Here is a 22742-nt window from a genome sequence, read left to right as displayed (position 1 = left end):
AAAGATGATTTTTATAAAAATAAACCTGGTGAAATATGGTGTGGTATATCCAAATCAGTGATATAGCATTTGCATCCTTTTGAATTTTGGATCTACCTCACTCTGCAAAAGTGATTTCTCTGCATTAGAAATCACAAAAATGAAGTGCAGCAACAAACTAACATTTCTAGATGATCTCTGGTGTGAAATGAAAAAGACAGAAATGTGTTATGAGTGCACTGTAACTCAGAAAACTGATACCCACGATGGAGTGTGCCGTTTTGTTACCTACATTTTATTATGTTTCCTATTAAAATGAAGAATCTATAGTAATGTGCCTTCTTTTGTACTAATGTTATGTTTCCGGAATCATATATAATCCGGATTGTTTCCGGAATTATATAATCTGAAATCATATTAGCATTAACATGGGCACATGATGCAAGAAAGTAAGCTTATATAGCATCAGCCAAAGAAAAAAAAAAAAAAAAACACAAATGCAGATTCTTCTCATTTCACCCATCCACTTGCTCCAAATGTTTGTCTAGTTCTGCCTTTAATCTGTTTAAGCTATCAACTTCTACAACGAACAATGGAAGTTTGTTCCAGCAATCAACCACCCGCTGGCTAAAGGCAAACTTCCGAACATCTATCCTACAACTGTCTTTCCTCAATTTGAATTTATTCCCTTTCAGCCGATTATTCTGAGCAAGAGGAAGAATCCCATCAGAAGAGCAAGAATCCCATTTAGCTACCTTGAATGTTTTGAGCATGCTCAAAACATTCAAGGCTTTATACACCTCAATCAGATCACCTCGCAGGTGCCTAGTCTCCAGACACCGTAATTTGTAAAATTTAAGCCTTTCTTCATAAGAGCAACCCTTTGTTCCATTCACTAATCTTGTTGCCCTTCTCTGTACGCATTACAACAGTTCTACATCCTTCTTAAAATGAGACCTCCAGACCTGTATACAGTACTCAAGGTGTGGCCTGACCATTGCCTTATACAAGGGGATAATCACTTCCTTATCCCTGCTAGAAAAATTCCTGTATATCATTGACAAGACACCATGAGTTACTCTTGCAGACTGTCTGCACTGTTCAGAAAACTTCATATCTGCCTGAACAATTACCCCCCGGTCCATTTCACTCTCTACCACTGCCAGTGTAGTACCGCACAGTTGATACGTTACTCTGGGGTTACTACTTCCCATATGCAGTACTTTATATTTGTCAATGTTAAACTTCAGTTGCCACTTCTCAACTTTTATAGATCGTGTTGCAGCAGCGTACTGTCATTAGTGTCATTAACAACCCTGCCGACCTTTGTATCATCTGCAAACTTTAAGCCTGATATACCATCTTCATCATCAATAATGAACACAGAAACCAACAATGGATCCAACACTAACCCTGGGGGATTCCACTAATAACATTAGTCCGCAAAGGAGATGTTCAAAGTCAACAATTCATTGATTACCACTCTCTGTCTTCTCCCACTCAACCATCCCTTTATCCACAGCAGCAATTTGCCTCCAAAGCCACACTGCTCCAATTTGTGCAGCAGTCTTCCATGTGCTACAGTATCAAAAGCCTTTCTAAGATCCAAATATATGATATCAAAATTATTCTTTGCATCCAGTACCTTTGTGATTACATCAGATTATCCAATCAAATTGGTCAGACAAGTTTTCTCCTTAAAAAATTTGTGCTGTGTCCGAGCTATAACTGAAGTCTTGTCTAGATGATCCAGCAATGCTTCTTTAACCAGTGGCCCCATTAATTTCCCTGGAACAGAGGTTAAACTAAGAGGTCTGTAATTACCTGTGTCTCCATTTGATCCACCTTTTTTTTTTAATTGGGGTCACATTTGAACATCTCCAGTCCATGAGTACCTCCACTGAGTCCAAGGAAGCTCTCATAATTATGGCTAAGGGTTGCTTAGTTCCTTTGCTGTCTCCTTTAATATAACTGGATAGATTCCATCCAACCCAGGTGCCTTTCTTATGTTTAATTTCAACAATTTCTCCTCCACTTTAATCTCCGTTATTTCAAGATTATTTAGCTTACTGCCAGAGTTTAATACACCTCCGGTATTCCCCTCCATGAATAACTCCTCATGTGTGATTGTAGATGTAAAATATTCATTTAGTTTTTTAGCTACCTGAGCAGGATCATCAACAGTTGAACCATCGATATCAAGTGTACCAATTTGATTCATCCCCTTCTTTCTAGAGTTTACATAAGTAAAGAAGTCTTTGCCATTTTGATTTGCATCCTTTTCCAAAGATTTCTCGTAATCTGCCTTCGCCTGCCTAACCTCCTTTGTGACTTGATTACAGACTGGCTTATATCTGCTATAAGCGTCTGTGTCACTTGATAATTTATATGCATCCCATGCATTTTTCTTCTCTGTCACGAGTCTCATTAGTTCATTTGACAACCATTTAGGCCTAAACCTTGAACAATATTTCTTAATAGGTATGAAACTTTTAGTAGCTTCCATGATTAATTCTTTGAATGCTTCCCATTTTGAATTTGCTGTTGGTAACAGCATCAGTTAGTCTCACCGTATAGAATTTAAATACTGTCTCAGACCACTGTATTCACCTTTACAAAAGCAAAAACCCTTCCCTTTACCCCTGATGGTAGTTACTTCTTTGAGTAAATCCCACTTCAGCACACTGTGATCACTGCCACCTTGGATATACTTGGATCTTAGGAATACTTTTGATACTGTTGCACATGGAATTATTAGTGCCATCCCCCAGGGTTCAGTGTTGGGTCCACTGTTGTTTTGTATATTTATTAATGATATTGATGATGGTATATCAGGCTTAATGTCAAAGTTTGCAGATGATACAAAGGTCAGCAGGGTTGTTAATGACACTAATGACAGTACACTGCTACAACAGAATCTACAAAAGTTGAGCAGATGGGCCGAGATGTGACAACTGAAGTTTAACATTGACAAATGTAAAGTACTACATATGGGTAGAAATAACCACAGAGTAATGTATCAACTGTATGGTACTATACTCAGGATGGTAGAGAATGAAAAGGACCTGGGGGTAATTGTGCAGTTAGATATGAAATTTTCTGACAGTGAAGACACAGTCTGCAAGAGTAGCTCATGGTGTCTTGTCAATGATATACAGGAATTTTTCTAGCAGGGATAAGGAGTGATTGTCCCATTGTATAAAGCAATGGTCAGACTCCTAAAGTACAGTATACAGATCTGGAGGCTTCATTTTAGGAAGGATGTAGAGCTGCTGGAACGAGTACAGAGAAGTGCAACAAGATTAGTGAAAGGAACAAAAGGTTGCTCTTACAAAGAAAGGCTAAAGTTTTTCAAATTACAGTGTCTGGAGACTAGACAACTGTGAGGTGATCTGATTGAAGTGTATAAGGCCTTGAATGGTTTGGAGAAGGGCTGTGTCGAACCATTTTAGTGCCTGAGGCAAGAATGAAAAATTGCTGCATACTGTTAATCATGGCAACATTGGCAATTATTTCATCTTTCTTTTGGCACCCATTTCAGCCTTTAATCTCAGGCAAGAGCCTCGTTTGCCTGAGATTAAAAGGCACGGATCTGGGTTTGAGCATGCTTGATGCTGATGGGGTTCTTCCTCTTGCCCAGATTAATCACCTAAGGGGACATAAATTCAAATTGAGGAAAGACAGTTGTAGAAAAGATGTGCAGAAATTTGCCTTTAGCCAGTGGGTTGATGATTGCTGGAACAAACTTCCATCTGTCATGGTAGAAGTTGACAACTTAAATAAATTCAAGGCAGAACTAGACAAACATTTGGAGCAAATGGATGGGTGAAATGGGAAGGTTTTTTTTTTTTTTTTTTACTAATGCTGAATAAAGCTTGGTTTCTTGCATCATATGCATCTGGTAATGCTAATAATTTAGAGCAGTGAAGATTTTCCCTCTAATTTTTCTCTTCCCTCTCAGTCTTATGGAACTTAATGAGATATCCTCTAAGGAGCCCTGTTTAGGTTAACTTAACCTAACTAAACCATTCTCTATAGCCCACATATTTGAAGTCTTTCGCCTCTCTTTGGACTCTTTGAAAAAGCTCATCTTTTTTTAAATAGAGCCTCCATACTTGGATATGGAGGCCACATCTCAAATTCCAAGTGAGATGAGGTTTTACGTTAGTCTACAATTATTCTTTCTGTATTTAAATCAATGCTCTTTAGTTTGTGTTGTCCGAGAAAGAAAATGATATCTTCCAGAATTTAACTTTTTTAACTCTTTTACACCTTAAACGACTGGTTTCTAAACTTTGCAACTTATAGAATTAAAGCCTTTACCTGTAAGAATATGCTTCTGTTGTTCTTTGAACCCTATCTGGTAGGTCTGCATGCTTCTGGATAGGTAATTTCCAAATATGTATGTAATATACCAGAGCTTTTCAATAAAGAATGAGCATAATTTTTCATGAAAAACCATACTGATTGCTATTTATAGCTGAACTTCAGAATTTAAGACCAAGCCAAGCTGAATCACATAGCTGATTTGATTTTTGATTTGGTAGTTGTTGGCGCATCGACTTCTGTGGCCATATTGCACCTCCCAAGGTTTTTGCAGTACTTTGATCCAAGCCCGAGGCGGGAATCGAACCCGCGACCTTTGGGTTGCCAGGCAGGTACTTTACCCACTCGGCTAGCCCGGTCGGCGAATCACATAGCAATTGGGCAGCTGACTTGTGTGCACAGTGTAAGTCAGTCAAGTTTATGCCTGTTCAGTTTCGCCTACATAACAATGGACATGACATACGAGGAACAGAATGCCACTTCAACTTCTGTTTCCTCCTCAAGAAAACATCAGCTGAAGTGTATGAAATGTTAAAAGAGGCTTACAACAAATCTATATTTCCATATAGCACAGCTCACAGGTGGTTTAGAATGCTTAAAGATGGACATGATTCAATCACAAAAATTGGCAGTCACTCCAGCCACTGCTATCACCACAGAAACCATAAACACTACTTCTGTAATCATGACAGAAGATTGTCGTACAACAGTAAGGCAGATATGATGACCAGTAGGAAGCATGCATGGTATTCCCCATGACTACTCACACCTGAGTAACAACAAGTTCGCATGGACGTTTGTCAGGAGCTGCAACAGATGGTGAGGTTCTGTGCAAGGTGATAACGGTGGATGAGACATGGCTTCATCATTTTGACCCCATAGGGTAAGCAATAGTTGTGGCTTCTGCAACAACTGTTTTTTTTTTGACGTTCAAGGAATGGTTTACCAGCATGCTCTGCCATGTCATATGACTGTTACGGGCCTTACTACAGAACTGTACTGCACATTTTGTAGGATCACATGCTTTGTAAATGACCCCAAATGCACACAGGTGGGTGGTTCTGTATTGCTCATACTCTCGGAGTACTTAGCCAGCCTTAATGTCAAATGTGTTCCTCATCACTGACCTTGCACCCTGTGATATTTTTAAATTTTATTTCTAAAGTAAAAAAAGTAGCTACAAAGAAAATGTTTCCAGTCATCAGAAGTCGTAAAGACACCAGCGACGATTTTCAAACACATGTCAAAAACAGTTTCCACCATGTTTTTGAAGGATGGCAGAAATGTTAAAGTAAGCACATTTCATCAAATGGGCACTACTTTGAAAAGGACCATCAAACAAAATATGAATAATTAATGAAGGTATTTTGTGAAAGAAAAAAATATGATCATTCTTTATTAAACAGCCCTCATAATATTATTTCTCATATATTTTATTAAAAAAAAAAAAAAAAAAAAAAAAACAAACCTGGAAAGCTTTCAGATATATCTTCCTCTTCTTCAAATTCCATTGGTTCTAGAACAATTGGAGTACCTTTATGCTTCATCCTTTCCTTCATCTTTTTAAAGAAAAAAGCAAAAAAAGCAAAAAAAAAAAAAAAAAAAAAAAAAATGTTCATTTTAACAGAAACATTAATAAAATAAAATATTTCTTCTACAAATTATTCCTCAAAAAGGGATATAAATACACAAATCTGAATGATATACAAACAAAATGCAGTTCTACTGAAGCTTCAAAAACATGGAATTGATTTTGCCTGTTTTAAAATTTATATGAAAACTAAACCCTTCACTTAAAATAGTGATACAGCATGAGATTACTGTTCCTATTCAATGCCCTACACCCCTTCCCAAAACTTCAGAGCAGAAATGCCTGGTTTCTAAACTTTGAAACTTAAGGAATTAACATTCTCCCTGTAAGAATATCTGTATGCTTTTCAGAAAAAAAACAAGGATACAGAACAGGAATGCTAACTACTGTAAAGCAAAACTAAAATTGGCCATGTCCACAAAAATATTCGGATGTTTGTAAAAATACAGAAAATAAGTAGAGTGGTTATTTTCATTAAACATTAGTTATTTTAAAAAATAAAATACTGAAGAAAAAAAACAAGGCCTCACAGAAAAAAACATTTCACAGTCATGAATAAAATTTAGTGGATTTTTTTGAGAAACAAAAAAGTTCAATGTTCAACACCAGAGAACCATGATTTTAATGTAATACAAAAGAAAATTTGAACTGGGGGATTCACAGGGACCTAAGAATCTGATTCTATGCCAAGCAATGTGCTTCTGAGTCCAGCCCCAGGATTGAATTTTTCAGTGTAGAATGCTTTGGTTCCAAAAGGTAGTCTTACTAGAGAATTAAAGAATTCAAGGTAGTCTTACTAGAGAATTGTAAGGGTAACTCAAAATATATTCTATAACAAACACAGGTGTAATAGAACAAGAGTATGCTGCCAGGTGTGAAAATGAATGAGATGTGACTAGCCAGTCAGTTATCAGTTTAAGAGTGTATCAATAAAGGGGGTATGGTAATCCATATGGCTACTAATGACTTAAAACAAACTGACTGGTCAAGAAATATATGGTCATGCTAAAAAAAGAACAAAATGTTCTTGATGAGTCTACAATTCTGTTCAGACATGACACGAGCAAATATATAATGAAAGCCTTGTGTTTGTTTATAAAGTAATGCCAGGGGGGTATTGAAAGTAAATTAAATGAATTTGAGCTTGTTATATCAGAATTGATTGAGTTAAGGAAAAGCCTTATGATTGCCTCATTATGGGCAAATCCATCTACCTCTTATAGGTGAAAATCGAGACTGAAAATCGTGGATGGGCAATATGAAAAAAATTAAAATGGATTTTTGAGCCACCCAGATGGCTTAAAAATTTGTTATTCATTCAAATATGTCAGGGAAAGTACAAGGAGTTATAATATCCCCAACTTGGTTCTTACCAAGGATTCAAACTCATTCAAAATCAAAATTTGAGCGTGCAGGAACAAATAACAGATAGTAACTACAATGACATAAAATGTGTAGTGCCAAAAGAGATTCTGTTCAAGGGAAAAGGGGAGAGCATTAGTAGAGGCATTTGGTGCAAGAAAGCAAGCTTATACATCATCATCCAAAAAAAAAAAAAAAAATCCTTCTCATTTCACCCATCCATTCGCTCCAAATGATTGTCTAGTTCTGCCTTGAATTTATTTAGGCTGTCAACTTCTACGACAGATGGATGTTTGTTCCGGCAATCAACCACCCACTGGTAAGGGAAATTTCCACACATCTATTCAAGCAACTGACTTTCCTCAATTTGAATTTGTCTATTTAGATGATTAATCTGGACAAGAGGAAGAATACCATCAGCACTGAGCTTGCTCAAACCATTCAAGGCCTTATACACATCAATCAGATCACCTTGCAGGTGCCTAGTATCCAGACACTATAATTTGCAAACCTCAAGCCTTTCTTCATAAGAGTAACCCTTTGTTCCATTCACTAATCTTGTTGCCCTTCTCTGTACTTGTTTCAGCAGCTCTACATCCTTCCTAAAATGAAGCTTCCAGACCTGTATACAGTAGTTAAGGTGTGGCCTGACCATTGCCTTATACAAGGGGTATAATCACCTCCTTATCCTTGCTAGAAAAATTCCTTATATCATTGACAAGACACCATGAGCTACTCTTGCAGACCATCTGCACTGCTCAGAAAACGTCACATCTGACTGCCCTAAGGTCCTTTTCATTCTCTAGCACCACCATGAGTGCAGCACCACAGTTCATACATTACTCTGGGGTTACTGCTACCCATATGCAGTACTTTACATTTGTCAATGTACAACTTCAATTGCCACTGATCAGCCCATCTGCCAACTTTTCTAGTTTCTGTTGCAGTAGTGTACTGTCATTAGCAACCTTGCCAACCTTCATATCATCTGCAAAATAAGCCTTTAAGCCTGATATACCTTCATCAATATCATTAATAAATACAGAAAACAACAATGGACCCAACATTGAACCCTGGTGGACTCCACTAATAACATTAGTCCATAAAGAGCAGTGTCCATTGATTAAAACTTTCTGATCTTCTCCCACTCAACCATAATTTTATCCATTGTAGCAACTATCCATTAATGCCATACTGCTTCAATTTGTAGAGTAGTCTTCCATGTGCAACAGTATCAAAAGCTTCCCTAAGACCCAAGTATATTATATCAAAATTATTTTTTTGCATTCAGTTCCTTTGTGACCACATCACAGTATCCAATCAGATTAGTAAGACAAGACGTCCCCTTAACAAACCCATGTGTCTGAACTATAACTGAAGTCTTGTCTAGATGATCTTGCAGTCCTTCTTTAACCAGTGCCTCCATTAATTTCCCAGGAACAGTTTGCGATCCCAATTCACCCTTTGTGAATTGGGATCTCATTTGCACATCTCCACTCCATGGGTACCTCTGCTGAGTCCAAGGAAGCTCTCATAATTATAGCTAAGGGTTTGCTTACTTCCTTTGCTGCCTCCTTTAATATAACTGGATAGATCCCATCTACCCCATGTGCCTTGTTTATGTTTATCTTCAATAATGTCTGCTTCACTTTGCTCTCTTATTATGAAATCGTTTTAACTAACTGCCAGAGTTTAATACATCCCTGGCATTCCTCTCCCTGAATAACTCCTCTGTGTTAATGTAGATACAAAATACTCATTCAGTTTGTTAGCTACCTGAGCAGGATCATCAACAGTTGAACCACTAATATCAAGTGGACCAATCTGATTCATCTCCTTCCTTCTAGAGTTTACATATGTAAAGTACTCTTTGCTTCCTTTGCCAAAGATTGCTCGTAATCTACCTTTGCCTGCCTAACCTTCTTTGTGACTTGATTACAGACCAGCTTATATCTACCATAGGCTTCTCTGTCACCTTTTAATTTCTATGTATCCCATGATTTTTTTTTTTCTCTGCCACATGGAGGTTAGGCACCTATGAGGTGATCTGATTGAGGTGTATAAGGTCTTGAATGGTTTGAGCAAGCTCAATGCTGGTGGGATTTTTCCTCTTGCCCAGATTAATTACCTGAGGGGACATAAATTCAAACTGAGGAAAAACAGAAATCAACCACCCAGTTGATTTCTGGAACAAACTTCCATCTGTCATTTAGAAGTGGACAGCTTAAATAAATTCAAGGTAGAACTAGAAAAACATTTTGGGTGAAAAGGGAAGGGTTTTTTTTTTTTTTTTTTTTTGCTGATGCTGTATAAGCTTGCTTTCTTGCATCATATGCCTCTACTAAGCTAATGTCTCATTAGTTAATTTGACATTCATTTAGGCCTAAACCTCGAACAATATTTCTTAGTTGGTATGAAAATCCTAGTAACTTTCAAGATTAATTCTTTGAATGTTTCCCATTTAGAATTTGCTATTGGGAACCTCATCAGTTGGTTCCACTGTATATAATTTAAACACTGTCTCAGAACCACCGTAGTCACCTTTACAAAAGCAAAAACTCTTCCCTTTACCCTTGATGGTAGTTACCTCTGGGTAAATCCCATATCAGCACACTGTGATCACTGCCACCTAGTGGTTCCTTTATCTGCAGATTTTAATGCATGAAGAATCACTACTGATAATCAGATTAAGAGTATTACTCCCTCTAGTTGTCTCTCGAACATACTGCTGCAGAAAACAATCATCCAATAAATCCACAAAAGCTTGCTATTATGCAAGTGACCAACCCACAAGTTCCAGTCAATATCTGGGAAATTAAAATCTCCCATTATAATACAATCTGATTTACTGGCACACTATTTCTCTGTACAGTTGTTTATTATACTCATCAGAGTCATTAGGCCTATAACACACTACTACTCTCAATTTTACTTTCCCAGTGCTTATGTCACACCAAACTGACTCGACACTGCAATATGTGTTTCTTAACTAATAGCAAAACCCCTCCTTCCTTCCTATGCATACTGTACTCTCCAAATTCCAATTCTGACTACTGTGTGATAATGATTTATTAGTATAAGTGTTTGTAACAAAACCACTAATGGGGTAAGAGGTGAAAGCCTGCCTTTGCTCAGTATGAGATCTTACTAGCAAAGAGAGCTAAAAATGGAAACAAAGCTGTTTTGGTACACAAGCACAAAAAAGGAAGAGAGTCAATCAGATCAGTCATTCACTTAACTGAACTGGAAAAGTTAAACAAAGCCCAACAAAAGTGGAAAATAAGTTTAATAGGTACTTCGCAATGGTCTTTACAGAGTGCAAAAGACATGATGGGCAAGTATAGATCACTGAGTTTGATTTCAGTGGGGAAGGTAAGGTCACGGAGCCTCTGATTAAGGATACAGTACAGGGCCATTTTGTTGGGAGTGGTATCCTCAATGGATCACTGCATGGGTTTTTGATGGGGAAGTCTTGTTTATCTAATTAATTATAATGAAGTTATAAAGCAGTTGTATACAGAAAAAACAACTTGGACATGACTTATTTGATTTCAGTAAAACTTTTGATATGGTTCCCCATAAAAGGCTGCTATATAAACTGGAGCAAATTGAGAAGATAATTCATTGGATAAAGGGCTCACTAAAAGATAGGAGACAGAGTAGTCATAAATGGACACCTCTCAGGTATCAGTGTTTGGGCCATTCCTGTTTATCTTTTTCATTGACATTAATGAGGGTGCAGGAGAATTTACCAGTTTGTTGATTTAAAAGTAGAAAGGGGGGCTGCCAAAATGGCCTGGAGTTTTTCATTAGCCATCTAAAAAATAAGCTGAGCTTTAATGCTTCTAAATGTAAGGTTTCGTACCTAGGAAAAGAAATCCAGGAATTACTTACAAACTCGGGTGGGGAATAAAAAGTGGTCCAGGATTAAAACAACTTAGAGGCTACAATTTAGTCAGACAAAATTTTCCATGTAGTGTAAACAGGCAGCTAAGAAGGCACATGGTGTTCTATGTGTAATTTATAGGCTGCCCATATGTAGGAAAAAGGACGTCATCATCCCTTTGTTATAAGACCTCATTTAGAATACTGTGCTCATGTCTGGAGGCCGCACTTAAAAAAAAGACACAGAACTTCTAGAAAAGGTTCAGAGAAGAGCAACAACCATACTGGTAACAGGTGTTATTTGATGTCCAAGTGAATAACAGCTTAAAAAGTTCAAAATGCAAAACTCTGCAACTAGACATCTTAGGGGAAGGGACCTAACAGAGGTATATAACACCCTGAAGGGAATAAGTAAAATGAACAAGGGAAGTATATTTTCACTGGATGAGGAGAAAAGAATTAGGGGGACAAATACAAAAATTTTTAAGGGTAATAGAAGGCTGGATCTCACAAAGATTACTTTCAGGCTACATGCTATAGGTCAAACTGATGAAGCAGTAGGTAGGTGCAAAAGTTTGGTACTCTCATAAATGTGAAGTTAAGGTTTTTATAGTATTGCCTTGTAACAGTTGTATTTTCCTTTCCATCAGAAGTGTATCTTTTGAAAAAGTATGGCCTAAAGACAAACAAAACAGTAAAATAATATCAATCACCTATAAAGAATCGAGAGGGACTTCCTGAAAGTGACAAGCGTGATCTTACAGCCAAATACAATATGAGTGTTCAATGCCACATTGAAAGAAAATTATGCTTCATCAACCAGAACATACTTATCAATCAAGACATCTGTTTCCAATTTATTCAGCAACTAGTGGACAAAAGCACATGTTTAAGCTTATTTGTGGATAACGTGTAATGCATTTTGTGATTTTATAGGGATACTGGTGCAGGTAAGCATGATGAATCTTGCATTAAAAGTTCTGTCCTGGTGGCAGCCTTTTCACTGAGAGATTCAGCTTTCTGCATGATAAATTCAACTAAACTGAAGGACATCCATTTCATGATCTATCACAAAGATTTTCTGCTTCTTCAAATCTTGTAATCATATTAACATGTCTTGAACATGGAAGTTGTGTTACATGTTTGATAGCTTGAAAATGGTGGAAGGTCATAACAATATTATGGTTACTTTCATTAAAAAAAAAAAAAAAAAAAAAAACTATTAAAGCTTTGTCATCTGGCAACAGCTGTTAGCTTTACTCTTTCACACTGTACAACACAAAAATGTAAAAGGCTACTCTGGCCCCTTTTCTATACATTGGCATATTTTACATCATGTAATAATGTTTACATATACAGATTTTTGTGTTTACCCATAATCTGTATATCTTACTATAACTTAGGGGTAGATAGAATACTGCTCTTGTATATTGCCCTAAAATAATGTTTTCACATACTCACAGATGTCAGCAATTCTGGGTAGGGTTAGCATTTTCAACCTTGTCTGTTTTCTTCCCACCTTTATTTCAGTAATGGAAAGACAGTTATAGTATAAATATATATACAGTTTATTTGCCTAAATATTGCATATATTTGTTTCTTTTGTGTTTTAACTTAATGCTGAATTTTTAAAATGTTTAAGTAGAAGCAAAGGAAGTATCTAATCACTGAAAATTTCTGCTGTGTGTGTGTTTGTTTGTTTGTTATTTGGTTTTTAGGAGATTTAGCAACTAAGGCCATATTGCTCCAGGGATATGCGGTGGTCATTCCCTGACCTTTCTGCATCCTCCGTATTTGGTGGTAACAGGCTCAAACCCCAGTCTAATCAAGAAGCATGTGCTATGCACTGCTGCTCCTGCCCACCTGGCTACGGAGGCGCCATGTGTGTGTGGGGGGGGGGGGGGGGTTACAACAAAAACTCATAAGGAAGAAAATCTGCAGTATGCACCTTCTGCTGTTCTCATGGAATGGAAGAGCAGAAGGCATGGATGAGAATGGCACAAACACACTGATAATTGCTATTTCTGCATGAGAAAAATATCATCAGAGATGTCCAGCAAAAACCAAGTACAGCATCAAATATCTTAATACATCATTGCAATAAGGTCTATTCCATGTAATAAAGACCTACCAATACCAGATCCCCAAAATCATGGAATAAAGCTAGCAGTGATGAATAATGAGAATTCTTGTGTTGCAGACTTCACTGGATCATCCACTTCAACGGATTTTGACTACCAACCATAAAATTATAATTTGCTGCACTTAATTACCAAGAATTGAATGCCCTAGTTTGTGATTTAAACTTATCTAAAGAGCAAGCAGAACTCCCCAGTTCTAGGTTATAACAGTGGAAATTACTTGAAGAAGAGCTAAAACTGCAGCATACTGAAAACTGTCGCAAAGTGTTTCTGTAAAGATATCAGTGGCCTTATAAATGAACTGGGCACCGAGCACAATCCTAATGAATAGATATATTCATTGATGCCTCAAAATTAAATTTAAAAGCAGTTTTTCTGCACAACGGAAATGCATTCACATCAGTTCCTCTACTTCATGCTGTTGGCTTGAAAAAAAGATATGAACATCCAAGCTCCTGAGTGCAATAAAGTATCGTGACTTTGCTTGAAATGGCTGTAGTAATCTTAAGGTATTGGGACTCTGGTCTACAGGGAGGTTTCACAAAATAGTTGTTTTCTAGATTTGTGGGACAATCTTGCAAAAGAAGAGCATTACATTGTGCAACAGTAGGAAAAGAGAGAGGAATTTTTACCAGAGACAAGTAATACAGTATAAAATATGTTCTATTGGCTGAAAAACAACAAAAAAAGTTCTTCTTCCACTTTTGCATATAAAGCTTGGATTAATGAAGAATTTCGTTAAGGCTCTGGATAAAGAGGGAAGCACATGCTGCTAAGGGAAGTGCTTCCCCATTTCACAGATGCAAAACTGAAAGAAGAAATTTTCACTGGGCCTCAAATAAAGAAATTCCTTAAAGATGTATTTGAAACAAAGCTACAGGATAGATTCAACTAGCAACTTGCAATCATTTAAAGCAGTTGTGCATGAAAGAAAGAAATTATGAATCTCTGGTGTGAACTTTATTGCAATGTTATAAAGATACGAGCTAATGAATGTCTTTGAAAATTCATCTTATTTATTCCCAAGTTAGTGTTTTTCCTCAAAATTTTGGAAATTTAAGTGAAGAGTAAGGGAAACATTTTCACCAGGACATGTCCACACAGAAAGGCAATACCAAGGTTGCTGGGATACACGAAATGATGGGAAATTACTGCTGGTTTCTTACGAGGGAAGGTAAAATGGACCCTAAGTCTGGAAAACACTTTTAAGGAAACAGAATTTATGTAGTACATTATATATTTGATTAAAGAATTTTAAAACTAATAGCACTCATTTTTAAGACAACATATGTTTTACTGTATGATTTTTAAAATTGTTCATTCATTAAGTTAAAATTTCACTAAATTTTCTCAATATGACAGACATGACAAAAACATAATTTTAGTATTTTTGGAATCAGCACACCAATCTCCTTTAGAGTCTACAACTTTAGCTCCAGAGGTAAGAAAAATTGTTTGTTGACCAGGGTCATCAGTGTTTTTCAGGTATCAATGCTTTCCACTCCCACCATTAGCTTGGATAATCAAGAGTTTACAGTACTGTACTAAAAATGGAATAGAACAGTTCCATTATATGCAGAATAACTATCCCAGGACCTTTCCTACTGTTGCACAATTCTTCAGTTAACAAACTGCTTTTTGTTCTTTCCTCGTGATAAGCTATAACTCCAAAGGTAAGCAAGTGTTGTAAATAATTCTTGGTGCGAGAGTACATGTGAACAGGCGAAGTTTTTACTGGCTCCAGCAAATAGAGAAGTTTTGCTTTTTTATTGACTTAAACTGGCATATCAATTTATTTTTTAGAGTTGCTTTATATTTCTAGTAACAATACTTTAGTTTAATTTGAATTTAGATAGACATTTTGTAGGTTATTACTTAGTATCGGTAAGGATATCAAATCCATGTGTTGAACAGGTTTTGCAGCTCCCATGAACGAAAAGCTTTTAATTATACTTAGCCACGTTATTAACTTAATTGTTAGATTAAATTATTTCTATAAGTAGCTTACAGACCTAGTCAGACTCCATGGTTTAATTTGAATTTAGATAACGCGATTTGGAAAGTTGTTGTTGTTTGGTTTTTAGGAGCATTAGCAACTAAGGCCATATTGCTCCGAGGATATGCGGTGATCATTCCCTGACCTTTCAGCATCCTCCGTATTTGGTGGGCACGGGCTTGAACCCCGGTCTAATCAAGAAGCGTGTGCTACGCACTGCTGCTCCTGCCCACCTGGCTACGGTGGTGCTGATTTGGAAAGTAAATAATGCCTCGTGTCCTTAGATTAACCATTCTTAACTTGCAGCCATTGTTATACGATACATGTGCACCGAACTAGATAGCATAAGGTCTAAAGGAAAACTAGATATCGAGCATAGTAGTATCAATTAATCAGTAAAATTTATTAATCTTATTAAATTTTATTGTCAATTGATATTGACAATGAAATAATGTCATTGTTATACTTTAACTAAATAAATATAGCGACCTAGTTTTTACAAACGGCACATCATAAATTAATACATATAAGTTGACAGGGGATAAGAAAGTCATATAATGTAACTCGGAGATAACATTCGATACCGAAATACATTATATATATATTAGTGTTATAACTACATTGGGATATAAGTTTAAGGTTATATTTTGTATTGGAATTTTATTGAACTTGAATAGAAATCATGACTCAGACCAGAGCAGCAAAGCAAAATGCTCAAACAAATGAAAGTGCTGTGGCTCAGGAGAGAACTGAGGTGGGCAGTTGTCCTCTGAATCAGAGTCTATTGAAATGCACTGCTTGTTTAATGTTTGTGGAAAAAACAGGAATGTGACATGATATTGCCAATGGGAATGTCTCTGTGTGTGCGCGATGTAAGGAGTGCGAGGAAATCAGGTGCCAACTCAGCATTATTATGGGCTTATATGAGAGCTTTGAAGGACAGGGTGGATGCCCTCGAAGGATTTAAATTGAGGGCCCATCCAGATCTCAGCTGCCCACATCAATGCCAGAGCTTGAACTTGAACATCAAGCAACACAGCAGCAAACCCCAAGGCAGAATGCACTGGTCGCAAAGGAACTAGTTGTTGTAGGTGACTCTATTGTCAGGGAAATGGGGAACATATTGTGCAAAAAGGATAGATGGAACAGGACCAGGGTATGTCTGCCAGGGACAAAGGTTGATGACGTTGTAGAGCAGATATCATCTTTTAAGGGCACAAAGGGTGATACTGTTGTACACATTGGCACTAATGATATTAAGAGTAGAAGATTGGCAAAATTACTTAACAAGTACAAGTCAATGCTGAAAAAAAGCCGTGAGTTAGGGTTGAATTTGAAAGTGTCTGCAATTCTGCCCAGACACGATAGGAGGGAGTATATGATGAGAGCCTTGTCGATCAATTTGACCCTGGAGAGATTGTGCAGGGCTCAAGGGGTAGAATTTTTCTCAGCCTGGTCTGTGCTTGTAAGCAGGAGAGACTGCTTCTACAGGGATGGGATACACTTAAATGGAAAGGGTGCAAGAATATTTGCTGATGCTATGGAGACAGAGTTAGGTGGGTCAGAAAACTGCTAGCTTGGGGTGTGGGTAACACGGACTAATAGATTAACAGAAGCCGCTGGCAGAGGTAAAAGTGATTTTTAAACTGCTTCTATTGAAATGCAATTGAGAAGCAGCGTGGAAAGCAAGGTAATGGGGATTTCCATGACTGCTGGGAGTCACAGTGGAACAAGTAAATACATGGGCTGTATTAGGGTAACTAAGAGTAGAAACAGGTACATGTACACCAATTCTAGGAGTATAGTTAAAAAATTCGATGAGCTTGAAGTGCTAGTCAAGACATCAAAGGCAGATATTGTTGGGATATCAGAGACATAAGCAGTGCAGAACTGGAATTTGGGGAATACAATGTGTACAGAAAGGATAGCCAGGACAAAAAGGGAGGAGGGGATATGCTGTTAGTTAAGAAACAAAAAATCTAAGGAAGTACATCCAATTGATGTTGGTGGACAATGCAATGTTGAGTCTGTTTGGTGGGACATAAGCACTGGGAAAGGAAAAACGAGAGCAGGTGTGTGTTATAGGCCAAACGAATCTTATGAGTATAATGTGCAATTGTGCAGAGAAATGAGTGCGCCAGTAAATCAGAGTGTCTTATAATGGGGGATTTTAATTTCCCAGAGATTGACTGGAATTTGTGGGTTGGTCACACACACACTAGCAAGGCTTTTGTGGATTTATTGGATGATTTTTTTCTACAGCAGCATATTCGGGAGGCAATTAGAGGGAGTAATACTCTTGATCTGATTATCAGTAGTGATTCTTCATGCATCAAGAATCTGCAGAAAAAGGAACCACTAAGTTGTGATCACAGTGCGCTGAAGTGGGATTTACTCAAAGAGGTAACTACCATCAAGGGCAAAGGGAAGGGTTTTTGCTTTCGTAAAGGTGACTACAGTGGTCTGAGACAGTATTTAAATTCTAACAGCAAATTCAAATTGGAAAGCATTCAAAGAATTAATCTAGGAAGCTACTAGGCTTTTCATACCAACAAAGCAATATTGTTCAAGATTTAGGCCTAAATGGATGTCAGATGAACTAATTAGACGTGACAGACAAAAAAAATGCATGGGATACATATAACTTAACATGTGACACAGAGGCCTATGATAGATATAAGCTGGTCTGTAACCAAGTTACAAAGGAGGTTAGGCAGGCAAAGGCAGATCACGAGAAATCTTTTGCAAAGGATACAAAGAAAAACAGCAAAGAGTTCTTTACTTATGTAAACTCTAGAAAGAAGGGGATGAATCAGATTGGTCCACTTGATATCGAAGGTTCAACTGTTGATGATCCTGCTCAGGTAGCTAACAAACTAAATGAATATTTTGCATCTACATTCACACACAAGGAATTATTCAGGGAGAGGAATGCCAGAGGTGTATTCAACTCTGGCAGTAAGCTAGATAATCTTGTAATAACTGAGAGTAAAGTGGAAGAGAAATTGTAGAAGATAAACCCAAGAAAGGCACCTGGTGTGGATGGAATCTATCCAGTTATATTAAAGGAGGCAGCAAAGGAAGTAAGCAAACCCTTAGCCATAATTATGAGAGCTTCCCTGGGCTCACGGGAGATGCCCATGGACTGTAGATGTGCAAATGTGACCCCAATCCACAAAGTAGGATCAAAGGGAGACACAGGTAATTACAGACCTGTTAGATTAACTTCCATTCCAGGGAAATTAATGGAGGCACTGATTAAAGAAACATTACAGGATCATCTAGACAAGACTTCGATTATAGCTCAGACACAGCATGGGTTTGTTAAGGGGAAGTCTTGTCTGACTAATTTGATTGGATACTATGATGTAGTCACAAAGGAACTGGATGCAAAGAATAACTTTGATATCATATATATGGATCTTAGAAAGGCCTTTGATACTGTTGCACATGGAAGACTGCTGCACAAATTGGAGCAGTGTGGCATTGGAGGCAAATTGCTGCTATGGATAAAAGGATGGTTGAGTGGAAGAAGACACAGTGGTAATCAATGGACACTGCTCTTCGTGGACTAATGTTGTTAGTGGAGTCCCTCAGGGTTCAGTGTTGGGTCCTTTGTTGTTTTCTGTATTCATAAATGATATTGATGATGGTATATCAGCTTAACGTCCGAGTTTGCAGATGATACGAAGGTTGGCAGGGTTGTTAATGATAGTACACTGCTGCAACAGGATCTAGAAAAAGTTGAGCAGATGGGCTGAGAGGTGGCAAATGAAGTTTAACATTGACATTAAGATGTAATCCTAGAGCAACGTATCAACTCTGTGATACCACACTGACACTGGTAGAGAGTGAAATGGACCTGGGGGGTAATTGTGCAAGCAGATATGAAGTTTTCTGAGAAGTGCAGACAGTCTGCATGAGTAGCTCATGGCGTCTTGTCAATTATATACAGGAATTTTTCTAGCAGGGATCAGGAGGTCATTATCCCCTTGTATAAGGAAATGGTCAGGCCACACTTTGAGTACTGTATACAGATCTGGAGGCCTCATATTAAGAAGGATGTAGAGCTGTTGGAATGAGTACAGAGAAGGGCAACAAGATTAGTGAACAGAACAAAGGGTTGCTCTTACGAAGAAAGGCTTAAATTTTGCAAATTATAGTGTCTAGAGACTAGGCATCTGTGAGGTGATCTGATTGAGGTGTACAAAGCCTTGAATGGTTTGAGCATGCTCAATGCTAATGGATTCTTCCTCTAGTTCAGAATAATCACCTGAGATGGCATAAATTCAAACTGAGGAAAGACGGTCGTAGGATAAATGTGTGGAAGTTTGCCTTTAGCTAGCGGATGGTTGATAGCTTAAATAAATTCAAGGCAGAACTTGACAAACATTTGGAGCGAGGGGATGGATGAAATAAGGGGTTTTTTTCTGGCTGGGCTATATAAGCTTGCTTTCTTGCATCATTTGCCATTGCTAATGCTAATAACTTTCATAAGTCTATCATTTTAATGCTAAGTAATCATAACGTAATATATAACGATATAAACCTGTAATTAGCTTGATGTAGCCAAATGGTCAGGAGTGTGCGTGCACTCAAAGAGTGCGTGCAGTAGCACGCACTCTTTCTTATGTAAAAAAAATCAAAATTTTTCCTCACTGTGTGCAAAGTTAATGCTTCACAGACTAAGACAGTTGTATGAAAAGCATGGATTATGAGCGGATGGGGTAGTGTTGGGTAGTGGAGGGCGTCGACTCTCTTTAAATATTACAGGCTCCGAAAAAGCAATAAGTGTTTTCCCTTTTTATTTACCTAATTGTTATTTTATATTGTACTTTATATGTAGTCTTACAGTTCTAGTTAAGCTGGTTATTTTTAATTTAGATAAGAGTTTTTGTAGATTACTACTTAATATACATAAAATTGTTGTTTCGTTTGAATCTTGCAGCCATTGTTTTGATATGGAGTGGTAGGGAATTAAAATTTTTAATTGTGGTAACCAGGGTAGGTAGCTTTAACGTAAAATTATATAGCATAATATGCATCACTGCATTTAGGATTCTATTAGATAGTGTAGTATCGACAATTAATTAATTAAATTTATTGATCTTATTAATTTAAAATATCATATGCTAGACTAGATCAGCAAAGCAACTAGCACAAAGTGGCAGGGGTGCTGTGACTCGCGGCAGAACTGGGGGGGGGGCAATTCTCAAACACATCACAGCCTAAAAAAAAATGTGCAACTTTTAAAATGTTTGCCAAACTCTCTGGAACGGAACATGATCTAGCCAAGGAGGATGTCTTTGATTTTGAAAGGTGCAGAGTGTCTAGAAATTAGGCATCAACTCAGCATTCAAATGGGGATCTATGAGAGCTTGAGGTGTAGGGTAGATGCCCTCGAGTGCCTCCGTAGCCAGGTGGGCAGGAGCAGCAGTGCACAGCATATGCGTCTTGATTAGACCAGGGTTCGAGGCCGTGACCACCAAATACAGAGGATGTGGAAAGGTCAGGGAATGACCACTGCTTATCACCGATTATGGCCTTAATTGCTAAAAACCAAACAACAACAGATGCCCTCGAAGAAATTAATATGAGGGGCCCGTCAAGCTCTCAGCTGCCCAACTCAATGCCAGAGCTCACTCCTGGGCATCAGGCAACATGGTGGCAATCTCCAAGGCAGAATGTGCTGGTCCCAGAGGAGTTAGTTATTGTTAGTGACTCTATTGTCAGGGAGATGGGGAATATATTGTGTAAAAAAGGATAGATGGAATAGGAACAGGGTATGTCTGCCGGGAGGCAAAAATTGATGACGTTGTAAAGCATATAACATCTTTTAAGGGCACAAAAGGTGATATTGTTGTACACGTTGGCAGCAATGACATTAAGAGTAGGAGATCTAAGATTTACTTAACAAGTACAGATCAATGTTGCAAAAAAGTCGTTAAAAGGTTAAAAGTAGCTGCAGGCAGAGGTGAAGGTGATTCTTGCACTACTTCTATTAGGATAAGCAGCGGCCTGGAGCGAGGGGTGCTGGGGTTTCAGGGACTGATGGCAGTCATCGTGAAACAGGTGGGTATATGGCAGGGGTGGGCAACTTTTTTCGTCAGCGGGCCGAATGAAATTTTCGTATCATGATGCGGGCCGAATGAAATTTTCGTATCATGATGCGGGCCGAATGAAATTTTCGCATCATGATGCAGGCCGGAATAGATTGAACGATTTAATAAAAAAAATCAGAACCTAAAAAATGTTATATTACTTGAATTACCAAATTATTAATGTATTTTTTAAAAAAATATCTGAATGTCCAATTATCATTGAAAATGCGGCACTCGGCATCAATTTTTCTTTTTTTTTTAATTGGCTCATTTTATGGGCTATAAATTATATTAAAAATTGTAATAATTAGAAAAGGCATAAAACATAAAATATCTCGCACCAATATTATTTTTTTCAATAAGAAGTCAAACTCAAAGGAACTTCGTTCGATCGATGCTACAATAATTATTAGGAAATAACTCTTTGACGCTGCGTAGAATCACTTGGTTACTGTTGTACTGGCCGCGATTCCCGATTGAACCAAATTAAGCCGAACGTTTACGGCGAGTGTAGTCAGGTATGAATTTTCTATATTTATGCATTTACCGAGGGGGCAGGATTCAACATCGTCGCGGGCCGGCTGTTGCCCACCCCTGCTATATGGGATGTGTTAGTGTAACTAAGAATAAGTATAGGTGCATGTATACTTGCATGTATACCAATGCTAGAAGTATAGTAAATAAATTTGATGAATTTGAAATGTTGGTTAAGACATCAAAGGCGGATATTGTTGAGATATCAGAGACGTGGTGTCACACAGATATTAGGAATGCAGAATTGGAATTTGAGGAGTACAATGTGTACAGAGAGGATAGGAGGGAGGAGGTGTTATGCTGTTAATTAAGAAAAACATAAAATCAAAAGAAGTGCATCCAGTTGATTTGATGAACAGTGCACTGTTGAGTCAGTTTGGTGTGACATAAGCACTGTGAAAGCAAAAATAAGAGGAGTGTGTTATAGGCCTAATGACTTGAAGAGAACAATGAACAATTGTACAGAGAAATAGAGTGGGCTAGTAAATCAGAATGTCTTATAATGGGGGATTTTAACTTCTCAGATATTGATTGGAACATGTGGGTTGGTTACTCACACACTAGTAAGACTTTTGTGGATTTATTGGGTGATTGTTTTCTGCAGCAGCATGTTCGAGAGGCAACCAGAGAGGGTAATACTCTTGATTTGGTTATCAGCAGTGATCATTAGTGTATTAAGAATTTGCAAATAAAGGAACCATTAGGTGGCAGTGATCACACAGTGCACTGATGTGGGATTTACTTAAAGATATAATTACCATCAGGGGTAAAGGAAAGGGTTTTTGCTTCCGTAAAGGTGAGTAACAGTGGTCTCGGACAGTTTTTAA

At 37.7% G+C, this 22742-nt stretch overlaps 1 protein-coding gene across 1 annotated transcript in view; it reads right to left on the bottom strand.

Annotated features, from left to right (window-relative positions):
• Nucleotides 1-22742, bottom strand: part of LOC150079399 (uncharacterized) — a 285562-nt gene that overhangs the window by 68069 nt on the left and 194751 nt on the right. The window contains exon 13 of the mRNA XM_090382711.1: nt 5774-5864. Coding sequence (XP_090238837.1) covers nt 5774-5864 — 91 coding nt within the window. The remainder of the gene's footprint in view (nt 1-5773; nt 5865-22742) is intronic.

This window comes from Mastigoproctus giganteus, chromosome 10 (assembly GCF_048544385.1).
Source record: "Mastigoproctus giganteus isolate SK-2022 chromosome 10, ASM4854438v1, whole genome shotgun sequence".
Classification (NCBI taxonomy): domain Eukaryota; kingdom Metazoa; phylum Arthropoda; class Arachnida; order Uropygi; family Thelyphonidae; genus Mastigoproctus; species Mastigoproctus giganteus.
Note: the sequence above shows the minus strand (reverse complement) of the source record. Positions and strands in the feature narration are given on the sequence as shown.